Source organism: Fusarium solani, assembly GCF_023522795.1.
Source record: "Fusarium solani strain SB1 chromosome Unknown bctg00000000, whole genome shotgun sequence".
Lineage (NCBI taxonomy): Eukaryota > Fungi > Ascomycota > Sordariomycetes > Hypocreales > Nectriaceae > Fusarium > Fusarium solani.
In genome coordinates this window covers 1,584,611-1,598,781 of record NW_027072157.1, presented here as the reverse complement: position 1 = coordinate 1,598,781, position 14,171 = coordinate 1,584,611, and the positions used below count along the sequence as shown (strand labels likewise).

The following is a 14,171-nucleotide window of genomic DNA, read 5'->3' as shown; positions in this document are numbered from 1 at the left end:
TGGGATGATGATGATGCCTTTGAGTCCTTCGCCAGGAGCGCATGGGACCAGATACCAGGTCGGCAAAATTGAAGTAATATAGGCTAAAAAAACCGTAAAATAAGGTTCAACAATAAAGACATTGATTGAAGTTCAAACATTGGGCGTCTTGTTTCTTGTGATGATTTCTGGTGATCGCCTGAGAATTGGGTTCTTGAATTGGGCTTCTCTGAGTGAAAGTGACGTTGGGCTGAGCAGGGAATGTACGTACCTTTACTGTGGCTGCCATTGGATCTGCAGAAGAGGTAGGGCTGTTGAGCCACACGTGGCGGTTTCCCAGGCAACGCTGTCTTTGGCACATTACGATAACAGATAACATCAACACCGCCAAGTGGGATTGTTAGAGATTCACTTTATCCATAACAACATCGCCGATTTTGAGAGCCGCCCATCCAAAAGCGAACCTCATCTGAGGAAATACTAACCCATCATGTCGGCTTCAGAAGATCTTATCGATTTTAACCTAATTGAAGGGCAAAAGGAGAACATTCAGTCCTTGCCTGGCGGTCGTTCAGCAAAGAAACTGGCTCAACTCTACTCACCCTCACCCCTTCACAAACTCTCGACACCAACACCTTCCGACACACGCAATGTGCACGACTGCATCCGAGCCGAATTCGAGGCCGAGGTTGAGAACCTCGCCGAGTCGGACGACCCCCTCGACGTCTTCGAGCGCTACGTTCGATGGACCCTAGACGCCTACCCCTCGGCGCAAGCAACACCACAGTCACAGCTTCACACTCTTCTTGAGCGTGCAACAAAGGCCTTCATTGGCTCAGCGCAGTACAAGAACGACCCTAGATACCTCAAGCTCTGGGTTCACTACATCCACTTTTTCTCTGATGCCCCGCGCGAGACATACATGTTCCTGTCCCGACACGGTATCGGAGAGTCCCTTGCTCTCTTCTACGAAGAGTACGCGGCGTGGCTCGAGGGTGCCGGACGATGGGCTCAGGCTGAAGAGGTATACAAGCTGGGTATCGAGCGCGAGGCCCGGCCGGTTCAGCGACTCTTGCGCAAGTTCAAGGAGTTTGAGGAGCGAGTTGCCCAGCAGCCAGACGTCATGGACGAGCCCTCATCGCCAGCTCTGCCCACTGTCCGACCAGCCCTTGCCGCCAAGGTCGATCCATTCGCAGCTGCGCGGGCAGCAGACCCCCAAGCCCCTCGGCCAACAAGCGGTGGAGGATCGAAGCCTAATAAGTCCAAGCTAGCCATCTTCTCGGATGCTGATGCAAAGCCATCTGCCATGTCCACAAGAGCGGCTGGCTCTAAGGGCTGGGATACCATTGGTTCGCTCGCGGATCGTAAGAAGGAGAACGCTGTGGAGGTCAAGCCCTGGGCTGGCGAGACTCTCCAAGCAGGGGGAAGAAGAGCGCTGCTCCCAAGATGTCGATCTTTAGGGATCCGGTAAGTTCCTCTCTCTTTCCTTAAACCGCCCAAAATATTGATAGCCATAGAACTAATAAATGGTTTATTCGGTGTTGGTTCAATAGTCTCTTTCACAAATACAGAATATTGTTGTTGTTCCTTCACAACATCAAATCTCAGTTCACCCCCATACGGGCAAAAAGGAGCGCGTGTTTGTTGACCTTGCTGCAATTTACCCAACTCCAGAAGAGCTTGGCACCGAGCTAAGCTTCGAGGAGATCATGGCTGCTAATCGAGGCTGGCTTGATCACAGCTGGGAGGAGGAGTCTGTTGACGAGAATCTGGTCCCTGAGCCTATTGCTCCTCTTGTTGAGATTGAAGAAATCAGTAAGGGAGTTGGGGAGAAACTGGTGATTCACCAGGATCCTGCCGACAAGCTGATGATCCACCAGGATTCTGCTGACAGGCTGATGATCCATAAAGATCCTCCTGCTGGCAAGCTAGTCATTCATCAAGACCGTTCTGACAAGCTGGTGATTCATAAAGACACTGTGCAGTATGATGAGAACGGTAGGGCCATGGAGCAGCCTCGAGGACCACGAGGGGGCAAGAAGAAGAAGGTGATTGAAGTCAACGAGACTCAGATCAGTAAGTGTTCTCACATCAGCCTCCCTTTTCATCATCTAACCATTCAACAGTCAAGGCAAAGCTTGATTCCCCGTCAAGGCCCAAGCTAAAGAAGAAGAACACCTCGGAGCCCACCATGACGATCCATACCAAAGCTGCCACTGATGAGATCTACGATATTTTCAATGCCCCCCTGAAGCCTGCCGGCCAGGATGATGAAGAGAGCGCCTACGATGATGATGATTACGAGAGTGACGACAACTACACGACTGACGTGGAGAGCACTGGGACAACTAGGCAGATCGAGCCCAGTGAAGCCGGTGACGATGAGACGTCCGATGCGAAGAGCGTCAGCGAGTGGTCTGACTTTTCAACAAGAAGACACATTCCCAACCTTAATGAGGATGGGGACGAGGACGAGGAGGAGCGTGACGGCGAACGCAACGACACCCAGGTCTCTGATCTCATCGATACAAGTGCACCAGTGACAGAGCAAGAACCATCTGAGGCTTTCGACACCTCTGATCGACAGGACCGAACTGAGGATGCCGAGGAAGGAGAAGATGTTGAGGAGCTCGAGACACCAGTGACAGAAGAGTTCCCTCCCATGACACGGACGAGCTTCATCCCTATCCCCCCTGAAGACTACGAGCCACCAACTCGGCCGTATAGGGACCCGGCTGAGGTGGCCAACAACCGATTGCCGTTTATGACACCCATCACAGAGAGGACCGAGGCATCTCTTGACGTGACGGTGGAACGCAACGAGTACAAGACGCCTTGCAAGAAGGACAACTCGATGTTGGTGGATGATGAGGAGGGCTCAGACCTTGAGCCCCTGAGCAGCCCACTGCGCGAGATAGTGCACGAGGCTCGCCCTGCTCCCAAGATGTCGGCTCCTCTGGCTCCCAAGTCCATTGGGCCTTTGGGAAAGTCGATTCCCTCGAAGCCCCTTCCTCTCAAGGGTCCCATCATCAAGGATATCCAGTGCAATCCTGTCGATGAATCTATCCGGGCCGAAATCATCACCAAGATGCTGCCGCCGTTGAGCGCCTACTCTGGATTCTACGATCACCGACAGGAGAAGTACGAAAGAGGCAACGAAATTCGCAAGTTTGCCAAGGCCCTCGCTAAAGCCAACAAGTCTGGCGATAGGACTGGACCTATTACCAGCCCAGTCGTGATCGAGTTCCCCGATACTCACGCTACGTACACGGTCAAGAAGGAACTCGGGGCTGGAGCTTTCGCACCTGTCTACCTGGTAGAGAACTCGGCTCCTGAAGGTGACGAGAATGATGAGAATGCCATTCCCACGATGGGCAAGGGCGCTTTTGCTGTCAACCACCGCAACGAGGTTGAAGCACTCAAGATGGAGACGCCGCCTTCACCATGGGAGTTCCATATTATGCGTCTAGCTCACACTCGCCTGGGCCCCCAGCACCGTGCCTCGGCCTCTATGTCGTACGCACATGAGATGCATCTATACCAAGACGAGGGATTCCTCTTCCTGCCATATCACCCTCATGGTACACTGCTCGATGTGGTCAACTTCTTTCGAGCTGAGCCTTCTGCCGTTATGGACGAGCAGTTGGCCATGTTCTTCACCATCGAGCTCCTCCGAACGGTAGAGGCTCTCCACTCCAAGAGTCTTTTGCATGGCGATCTCAAGGCCGACAACTGTCTTTTGCGTCTGGATGCTCTCATGAGCGAGGAGCCTCTATCAAGCCAGTGGAAGGCTGATGGCAGCGGCGGTTGGTCTTCGCGGGGTGTAGTCCTCATCGACTTTGGACGAGGCATCGACATGCGTGCTTTCGTGCCTGACGTTGAGTTCATCGCCGACTGGAAGACGAGCGCTCAAGACTGCGCCGAGATGCGAGAGGGCCGTCCATGGACATGGCAGATTGACTACCACGGTCTCGCTGGCATCATCCACACTCTGCTCTTTGGCAAGTACATCGAGACGATGCGCTGCGACCAGGGCGGGCTGGGCAAGTCTGGCAGGCGGTACAAGGTTCGCGAGAGCCTCAAGCGATACTGGCAGACGGATCTCTGGTCCGACTGCTTCGAGCTTCTGCTCAACCCCGGTGCAGCTGCCGAGGCGGGAGGCGAGGAGGGCAGCAAGATGCCTGTTCTCAAGTCGATGAAGAGCGTGAGGGAGCGCATGGAGAAGTGGCTAGAGGCCAACTGCGAGAGGGGCGTCGGGCTGAAGAGTTTGATGGGGAAGCTGGAGGCTTCGTTTTCCAAGAACCGCAAGTAGATGTTGGCTTGTGTGTGACTTTGTCTTCTTACGATTCACGGCCTGGCGTTGGATCATGTTGTGTCTGGCGTCCTCTAGGATTAAAGCTGGAGCGAGGAGGGGAGCATTGGTGGTTCTAGACCTTTGGCTTGAGTTTTGCTTGGGAGTTTTGTACGCATGATGAGAATACCCGTTTATTTGCAAATGCATTGTTATGAGTATATTACATTGTTTTGATAATCATGGTGATTTGTTTATGAGTGCAAATAGGTTCTTGCCATCTGCCCACTTGAAGCCATTCTGGTGATTCATAATATCAAGCCTCAAGACAGCAGACGTCAGGGCGATGTATGCCTTACCTTTCTGTTAGTTATCCAACCTGATAATAGTATGACAGTGGCAGCAGGGTCTTGTTTTACCTTTTCATTAATGTGTTCACATTTCCAATCGCCTTATCTATGCCCACTCGTCAGGATAAAACAGTAACCATCAAAACAGCCAAGCGCCGTGAGGTGAGTTCAGGTAAGAGATAGTACAGTGTATTACATTATGATACAAGTGTCTACTTGTATGTCTGTATAGCTTCATCCATATCTATAACCGTCCTAGTCAACCACCAGTACACATTCCTTTACTCGCTCTCATCGGACTCGTCCTTCTTCTTCTTTGCCCCCTTCTTCCCCCTCGTCCCCTTCTTCGCATCCTTGACGGCCTTGCGATCGACCTGATCCTGTATCTTATTCCTCTCTGCCTCCCCCTTTGCCTGCAACTCCTCCTCCAGCTGCTTAAACTCTTCGCTCTCGGCGTCCATGCCCACGAGCGACTCGAGGAGCTTGATCTCGTCGGCCCAGACCTTCTTATCCTCAACGGGCTTACCGTCGGACCCTGGCCGGTCGATGGGCGTCTCGAGCACCATGGGCATGCCGGCGAAGGGGGCGTGGTTCATTATGCTGTGGAAGGCCCGGAGTCCGAGGAAGCCGGTGCCGATGTTGGCGTGGAGGTCACGGTTGGAGTCGAAGGGGGCTTTGCTGTCGTTGACTGGAAGTTGTTAGTTGGTTCCAGGAGAAAGGGGCAAGGGGACGCTTACGGTGGAAAGCCTTGAGGTACTTGTGGCCGACGATATTGTTGAAAGAGTCGATAGTCTTCTTGAAAGCTTCGGGCGTCCGCAAGTCATGCCCAGCAGCGAAGGCATGGCAGGTATCGATACAGACGCCCACTCGCTCTTTGTCCTCGACCAAGGCGATAATGTCTCTCAAATCCTCCCAGGTCGACCCAATGACATTGCCGCTCCCCGCCATGTTCTCAAGAACAGTTACAACCGTCTTGGTGGCCTTGTGAGACTTGTTCAGCTGTGTCGCAATCCGCCCAATCGCAGCAGCTCTACTGTCGCCGCCCGTCGACCCGGGATGGAAGTTGTACAGCCGAATGCCCAGCTGCTCGCATCGGTTGAGGTCATCGAGGAAGCTGGTGTACGCCTGGTTGGCCTTTTCCTCGTCGGCTTGTGCCAGGTTGACCAGATACGAGCCGTGAGGGAGGGCGTGCTCGGCGGCGCTGTAGCCGTGGTGCTTGCATTGCGAGATGAATTGGCTCTTGGCTGAGGGGTCGAGGGGAGGGTTGGTCCATTTGCGCTGCGACTTGAGGAAGAGGGCGAAGGCGTTGGCGCCGATGTGGATGGCGTTGGTGACAGAGTTTTGTACACCTATGGACGATATTTGATCAGCGTGTGAATCGAGCAGAAACAGAGTCAGATTGCGAACCTCCTGCGGCACTGACGTGAGCACCAATGTGCATAGCAGGCTTGAGTGAAGAGACAGCCGTCCGGTCCGCGAGTGGCGTAGAGTCTTCCTCCTTCTTGGTCCTGCGCTTCTTGGTCACCTTTGCCGCCGGCGCCGGCGCGTCAATTTCTGGTTCCGGCTCGGCCTTTCGCTTGGTCGCAGCCTTGGAGATGGCCCCCTTTGTCTTCTCGATCGCCTTGCCCGCGGCCGCGACGGCCTTGGTCACCTTGGGCATCTCGTCGTCGTTGTCGTCTTCGTTGTAGCTGACTGCCTGCCTTTTGCGCAGAGATGTACGAGCCATTGTAGGCTACAAGGTCGTCACAGTCTCAGAGAAAGACTCTGAGCGGTTTTTCAACGCTGATGAAGCAATTGATCAAGTTTTGTTTTTCGAGGTTGATGGAAAGGGCAATCTGCAGTGCTCATACTGTGTGACGCGATTGACGCGATGCCTCCTGAATTACCAAGCACGAAATCATGTGACCTCACATCCAATTGTAAGACTCGTGTTGAACTTCAAGAGTATCAATTTCTATCGTATTCCTAGCCCATTCAAGATCCAAAAGAAACCATGATGAAGCCTCGCCTTTCGTACAAAAACGCCTAATTCAGCACATATGAAATACGGGAACAGTCAGTCCCACGTCCAGAATCCAAGCCTCCATTTTCCTTCCTTACCTATCCCAGCATCAGACATATAAAACCGCCGTTCAGACAAGTACACCATGAAACTTAGGCAAAAATCTCCATCTCAGCCTTTCGATCGGGAGAAAACTGATCCTTATATGCCTCCCACAGCTTCTCAACCTCTCGAATGTAACGCTCGTGAAGCTCATCAATATCCTCCTGTGCCGGCTGAGGTCCATGAGGCCTCTCGACCCGGAGCGGGCGCCCAATGACAATATTGACCGGTCGTCGATACGGCATGAGTCCAACATCATAGTTGAGCACGCCTCGTCCGTGGAGAGCTGGCACGGTGAACTTGAAGACCTTGAGGAAGATCATCTGCATCTGGTGCACAATCGGATGCGTCTTGGGGCTGAGCTGGTCGTAAAGATCATTCTCACCGAATCCAATGACGGGGACAAGGTCAGCTCCTGTGCGAAGCGCCATCTTGACAAAGCCCTTTCGCCCCTTAAGAATCAGACGAAGAGTCCCCGGCTGAGCTTCGAGCGACTCTCGGGCACCTCCCACGACAATAGTAACCGCACGTCCTTGGCCGTCGTTATTAGGGCCACCCTTGGTCAACATGTTCCAGATCGACTCCTTGGAAACAGACTGTAGACCCATCCACAGAATCCAATCACGGTTGAAGGGAAGGCGGAAGTTGGAATCGAGAGTAAGGAGAGTGTTGGTAATGCCAGGGAACAGCTCTCTGAACCCAAGGGCATTGGTAGCAAAAGCTCCCCACGCCCCATGAGAAATAATGCCATGGGGGTGGTAGCCAAAGATGTATTTCCTGTCGGCAGGCAGGTCAAACGTCTTGTGCAGCTTCATGGGAAAGTATCCAGTAAAGAGCTTCCACAGTCGCAGGCTGCGGAACCATTCGGAGCGGTACGACAGACGCCCATTGCTTGCTGCTGTCGACAGAGTGAGGTGGATGAGGTATGGAACAAGAATAGGCCATGTCAAAGGGTTGGCGCAGATCAGCCAGAAGATTGACACCAAGAGGATGATGGACATGCAGTGGAAGAGCACTGCTGCCGTCTGTAATCGCCGTGCCATTGGCACGCGCAGGGGAGCAAATCGAATTCCCCAGTGCGCCAGCTCGCCCGCTCACGTTGCTGCGACTCAGCGATGATGGGCAACTTTGGATAAGACCAGTCTTCGTCATATCTGGTATCCTTCTCGTCCTTCCCGCTAGCGACGGCGGCGTAGCTCTTGGTTGCCCCATTGGATGGAGAAAGTGTCACGTCGTCGAAATCGCCGTTGCTGGTGGATATGGTCGACTGAAGGTCGCCACCGTCCTCCATCTCGGGTCTTGCTAGGTTCCCCTATTGCCGACTAGTCAGTCCAAGCACTCCAGCTGTCGTGTTGCAGGTGGCGCATACGTTATCTGCGGTGGCATCTTCCTCCCGGGTTTCCGGTTGCTCCGGCTCGGTCGGTTCGTTTGACTCTGGGTTGGGAATGGTTGTAACCTTCTTGTTCGTCTCGGACGGCTGCGCGCCTGTAGAGCCGTTAGCGTCTCGATTTCGTATATCCAATGGTCAATTCAAAGGCATGGCGTTGAGGCTCATGTTCGATGCTAGCTTGCAGACGCCTTGGGCCTATGATACCATTTGCTCCATCCGCCTGCAGTTGGACGAGCGCATGGCTCACAGAGATCACCTCGTACGCGGGACAATCGCAAACTCACCATTCTCGATAGAAATACCGCCGTCGACCTCGGGACTCGCCATGATGTCTGTTGCCTGCGCGTCGAGATAGATGGTTTCTTAGGTGGGGGGGTCAAGGTCCTAGATAAAGTCGGTGCGGACTGCGTCAAAAACACAGCACGGCCACGTCACGGCAACGAAAGCGACGAGAGAAGATGAAAGCAAAGTCAATGTCCAGATGCAGCGACAATGGCACGAGCATCAGGCGCCATTATACCACGGTTTGGATGGATGAAGGTGGGCCAGGCAGTTGGTTTCATGGATGCTTCATCCGTCAAACATGCCGAATACGCACAGCTTCCTTCTGGACGATGACGTCGCACTCGTGGGCTTCGACACGTGAAGTCAGAAGCTAAGGTTCCATCCCCATCCGGCATGGTACGTTACTCTACGGTACGGGTTCCGCTGCCCTCGCCTTGTATACAGTGTCGTTGGTCCGTGTCAACCCAGCCATTTCCTCCAGCCTCGGTACAGGCTCGATTCATTCACTCGTGTCACTCACTCTTCAACACAAACAGAAGCACCTGCAAAGAAGTGAACCTATTAGAACATTATAGACAACATCGGACCGAGCCTGCCATGCATGCCGAGAACCTCTTATCTCAGCTCTCCCTCCCGGACCCTGCCAGGGGACCCATCCATTCCCTTAGCCCCTGATTCGACCCTGTTATACCATCCCGCCTTTGTATCCATGGGGTCAGCCAACGGCTTGGTGGATTCTCTATATACAAAGCATCATGACTTTGCACACCTTTCTCCTACCGTCCCAGTTGGGTGCAGCCACGAGGCACACTATCTGAGAGCAATCAATAACTTCAACAGCAACAACAACAACAACAATGCATGTATGGTACAGTAACAATACGACAACCAGTTCATAAACATCCCAAGTCCTTTCTTTTGAAGTGGAGGCCCCTACCGTCCACTGAACCAAATTCCCAAAACCTATAACGCCTCCCTGAGCACCATGCCGAATAATCTCAAGGGTGGAAAACGAAGGTCTTCTTAGTATGCCCTGCAACAAGGAAAAAAAGATGCGTCAACGCTTTGAAGTCACCTCACGCTACGCCTTGACCGCCGCTGCTGCTGCCGCCGCGTCGCGTGTCTCCATCTGTTGCTTCAAGTCTGCCACCACATGATCCAGAGTAGTAACCTTATCCGTCAGAGTCTTGACCCTTTCCTCCAGTGTTTGGATATAAGCCCAGACACTAGGGTCGCTCTGTGCGAACATGTTGCTCTCGTTGGTGGGCGCGGCGCCGCTCCCGCTCCGGGTGTGGGAGAAGCCGGCGGAGCCGGGCGCGGCAAATTCAGGATGCGACAGCCCGGGAAGCTTGGGTCGAGGCTGCGTGCTGTGAGGTGATTGTAGGTCCGATGTCCGGCGTCCAAACTGCTGTTGTTGAAGCTGCTGCGTCAAGCTGGGCGAGCGCTGCCGCACCAGGTTGTTGCCATCGTGACCTTGAACTCCGGGGCTCAAAGGCTTGGGGCTCTCTGTAATCCCCGTCTGTGAATACATGTTTGCGTTGGCTGCCGTAACAGGCAACGGCGAGATGTTGGTGCTGGCTGTATGGGCGGCCAAATTGTTGGCCACGTTCTGTGAGGCATTGGAGCCCGCTTGGTTTTGCTGCTGGCTCACGTTCGGAGGGAAAAGCCCTCCCGAGCCCGGTCGCGCGCCAGGCGGCGGGTAAGTCCGGGCATGCGCACCATAGCCGTCACCTTGAGCTCCAGCGACGTGCTGGGTCGTGATGCTAGGCAGACTTTGTCGCCTCAGTTCATCATCCTCTGCATTATCGTAAGCGAGGCCAGACATGGCCGACTCATCAGCTTCGGCAATGCTGTTCTCCAGATCATTATCATCAACAAAGCTGCCCATGCTTGACCGTCGTCCAGCACAACCACCAGCACCCTTGGAGTGACGAGCCAGAGCATCACCACGAGCAAACTTGCGGTCACACTTGGGACAGACGTGAGGCTTCTCACCCGTATGCAGCTTCCCGTGGCGCTTTAAGTCATGAAGCCGGCGAAACCGCATCTGACACTCGGTACAAACGTACGGTTTCTCCTGGCTGTGTGTCAAGAGGTGACTTTTGAGGTTGTGGTGGCGCGTAAACTCGGTGTTGCAGTATGGGCATTTATGCTTCTTGGAAGCGGATGACGTGGGTGATGTCTGGCCCTGCCCCGGCATGGGGAAGCTCATTCCTCTAGCAGGAGTTTCCGCCAAGTTACCCGTGGCCTGGAGCGACCCTGGATATGATAACGAGCCTGGTTGGTGTCTCTCTTCTTGGCCAACAACCTGTTGCGACGACTGTTGGTGATGTTGCTCAAGCTTGGGTGCGTCAACGTCCATTGGAGTGGGACTTTCAGTCACTGGAACACCGACAACACTAGCAGCGCTCTGCGGACTTGTCGCACTACGCTCTTCAACCTGACTAGTCGCGTTTTGCGCCAGCGACACGGGATTTGGAGCCTTTGGAGAAGCATCCATGGCCGCTGTTGGCGCAGCCGGGGGCGCGTCAACAGGGCGGCTCATGGCTTGAACAGCACCGGACATTAGGGAAGCGAGAGCCTTGTGGCTAGGGTTGTCGCTCGTCGGGGCAGGAATTCGAGACCCGTCGTCGTGATCGGTGCCTTCGCGTCGCCGGCGCTCGTCCTCGAGAGCAGCTGCGGCTGTCAAGGGCGTCGGGGAGATGCTGGACGCGAGGGCCAGCCGAGCCGACTTTGTCGGGGAGCCAAGGGCCAAAAGGCCCTGGGACTGGAGGGCGAGGGATCGCGGCGATGCAGGAGAAGGTGAGCGAGGCCGCTTGAGCAACCTGACTGCGTCGTCTGAAGGGATGACGGCGGGAGGGGTCGCTTCTGAGCGCGTTGCGGGCGGGGCGTCGGTCGCGGTGAAGGCGGAGGCGTCCGAGGCCATAGACGCAGCTGCTAGCCGTAGAATTGACAAACTTGAAAAAGGATGGAATGCAGCATGCAGTCAGTTTCGAGATTCAAAGACGCCAAAGCCTTTGGTCAAAGGCACATGTCGGGGCGTGATAGATGGATGTGTGGCTGGAGACGTGGCGAGAGCTGATATTTTTTCCCCAGGCAGGAAGGCAGAGGAGGCGAGTGAGGAGCGGGTGGGCGATGCGCTGTGGGCAGTGAGTGGCTCAGGCGACGAGGCAAGAGGCGGAATTGAGGCTCGAATCCGGCAGTACGTAGCGTGCAGGAGCAACGGTTTAAAGCATGGAGACAGCGGGAAAAGGACAGAGGCGCAGAGGTACCCGTGATGGCGGTCGATGATAATGACGGTGTCGCGCCGAAAGAGTTGTGCAAGGTAGAGGTAGGTAAGTAAAGAGGTAAGGGTAGGTAGGTAAGTAAGTGAACGAGGCGGCCGGAGAGATGGGCTGCGAGGCAACGACGACGGGCGATAGAGAGGGCGAGTCAGAGTGGGCAAGTGGGCGAGAGGGGACGTGATTGGCCGGCCTGGGTGGACGGGTTGAGTGAGTGGGGTACGTAAGAGGGAAAGAGCAAGTGTGTGTGGGCGTGTGTCAGTGGATTGTTGACAGCTGCCGGGCTGGTTCCTTCAGAGAGAGGGCTTGGCTTTCAGGTGGGATCGTGCAGCGCTGAACCTGGAAACCTGGTCGGCGGGTACGTACCGCGTCCCGTGAACTGGACTGAAGTGGAAATGGAACTGGACGATGTGAAAAAAGGCACGCGTGAAACCTGGCTTTGGATCGCGGGCGACAGAAGAAACAAGCTACTAGGAAGACACACGCAAACCAAACACCAGTGAGCACGTACGTAGTAGACGTGGTGAGAGAAGAGGAAAAAGGGAAACGCGCGCTTGGTTGGGGACAAGGCCATGGCCCAAAAAAAAGCCGAACAGCGCGAAAGCGGACAGGAGTGGGCGGTACTGATACGTTTTTGGGATGAGCGGCGGGCTGGAAACGTGCTGGGGAAGGCTCTAAAGTGACTTCGTTTCATGGTACTTGGAACGGATGTATCTCTTCCCCTGGTAGGTAGGAAACATTGGGTCAGCCACCCGGCCAAACATGCTGCCAACCAAAGCCCGAAGGGTCCGATTGTGTAGATTCGCGTGCATCTCACAATCACGATCAAGCGATCATCGACCATGGTTTACTAGCCAGACCTCTTCCTTCCGCCTGTTCATCTCCTCCAAGGCTGGGCTGCTCGGCGTGATCCCGGCTTCTTCAGACCATGGGCGTCCAGGTTACGACAGCTCTCTGTCCTCTGATAGGGCACATTGCGCGAGCAAAAGGTGAGAGCGGGAGACGGGAGGAGAGCAAGCAATGATCCATCCCGACACAAGAGATGACGACAGACTGCTGCTGTCAGAGCCTCTGGCCATCCCATGCCATCCCATGCACCTCGGCCAAGGTACATGTCCTCCAGGTATCTCGTCGGAAGGCCCACTGCTTCTCCAAGGTCGACAAGGCAAACCGGTTCCACAGACGAGGCGGCATGTCACTGCCCTATCGCAAGTTGATAGGGCCATGACAGAAAAAGAAGAGAAACAAGAAACCTTCAAGAAGCATAAGGCTTCTCCGTCACCCACTTGCTGATGACTGGATCTTGCAGAGTTTCAGTCTTGGGAAGACTCAAGAACTCGTCGTCAACCCAAAAGGTTCGCATCTCCCTGTCGTCAAGAGTCGAGACAACTCGGCATGGTTGAATCGACAATCCCCGATCTATCGAACGGCTAGCTAGCAAGTACTAACGGATATGTACAGCGTCATGCTCAGCTCCCGAGCTGAAGGCTCTCTCCTCCAGGGCCGGGCGCAGCTAGGCTCACCCAATCCTTGCTTGGCTTCCCTCAGGTGAGCCAGCAAGTGGCGGTGCACCAAGGCAAAGCCCCCGAAATGGAGCCCGGGCCTCAAACCCATGGATGGGATGGACGATGCGATGTGGGCTGGCGGCTCACTCAAGCCCGACTGTGGCACCCCTGTGGTTCTGTGGTTCAGGTGTGTGAGAGCCTGGCCAGTCTTGTGACTCGCTGGATCCCTTTGGGTTTATTGGTGTGGCTGATCCTAGCTGCTCACCATCCCAGCCCCCTGCTCCGCCACGCCTGGTTGTTTCTTGTTGTTCTGCTGTTTGCTCTCTCTCCCTCCTTTTCCTGTGCTCCCCAGTCCCCATCAAGCTCGTGTTGAGTGAGGACCGACCCATAAAGATGCAAAAAACCTGCAAGAATGAAACCTTTTTAGGGACCGGATGCTTGAGTGATGCGCCACAGCGCGCCACGTTCAGGTCGGCTCCGTCAGCAAAGAAGCCACGGGGGCCCAACAAACAGCCGCGGCACCCTCAAGATCCATCGCCGTCTTGTCCGATAACACTTGGCTTCCCTTGTCTCGCCCATCACTACTCACTGACTGACAAATACCTTGCAGGTAGGTATGGACAGTATTACGGTACGGTCAGCTTCGGTCGCGTCTTCAGTCAGAATCGAGCGAATGGCTGAGCCCAAGCCGCTGACGACCTGTTCCGATGTGGTTTTAGCTATCCAATAGTACCCGCGTGCCTTGGAAGGCCGCAGGCGGATGCTCTGATCTGCAACGTCCTTCAATGTGAGAGGCTCTAGCGTCTAGATTCACCGTCAGCGTCACAGTGATCACATCAACCCAGCCCACTCGTTGCTGTGGCTGTGAGACAACCAGGTTGCTTCACCCACGAAGAGCTCCGGACTTGCTTGTTCTGCCGCTGTTGCTGAATCGTGAGCATTGGGAACTATGAAGCTTCAAGCCAGACGTTTGTCTTGACATGGTG

General features: G+C 54.7%; 4 protein-coding genes across 4 annotated transcripts; 1 reads left to right on the top strand and 3 right to left on the bottom strand.

The window, feature by feature from the left end:
- Positions 1-469: 469 nt before the first annotated feature.
- MRS44_000507 (uncharacterized protein) lies at positions 470-4,291 on the top strand (the record flags this gene model as incomplete). The annotated part of the gene is made up of 4 exons (XM_065624076.1): positions 470-1,328; positions 1,373-1,446; positions 1,551-2,055; positions 2,106-4,291. The coding sequence occupies 4 exons, from the start codon at positions 470-472 to the stop codon at positions 4,289-4,291; spliced, it is 3,624 nt and encodes a 1,207-aa protein (XP_065479796.1).
- Positions 4,292-4,901: 610 nt separating this feature from the next.
- Positions 4,902-6,346, bottom strand: MRS44_000506 (uncharacterized protein; the record flags this gene model as incomplete). Its single annotated transcript, XM_046275131.2, has 3 exons — positions 4,902-5,308; positions 5,358-5,969; positions 6,028-6,346. 3 exons carry the CDS (start codon positions 6,344-6,346, stop codon positions 4,902-4,904), a joined length of 1,338 nt encoding a protein of 445 aa, XP_046139259.2.
- A 428-nt stretch (positions 6,347-6,774) lies between these two features.
- On the bottom strand, positions 6,775-8,441 carry MRS44_000505 (uncharacterized protein; the record flags this gene model as incomplete). Its single annotated transcript, XM_065624075.1, has 4 exons — positions 6,775-7,739; positions 7,823-8,036; positions 8,094-8,209; positions 8,399-8,441. 4 exons carry the CDS (start codon positions 8,439-8,441, stop codon positions 6,775-6,777), a joined length of 1,338 nt encoding a protein of 445 aa, XP_065479795.1.
- Positions 8,442-9,480: 1,039 nt separating this feature from the next.
- On the bottom strand, positions 9,481-11,325 carry MRS44_000504 (uncharacterized protein; the record flags this gene model as incomplete). The annotated part of the gene is made up of 1 exon (XM_046267743.2): positions 9,481-11,325. One exon carries the CDS (start codon positions 11,323-11,325, stop codon positions 9,481-9,483), a length of 1,845 nt encoding a protein of 614 aa, XP_046139261.1.
- Positions 11,326-14,171: the final 2,846 nt, after the last annotated feature.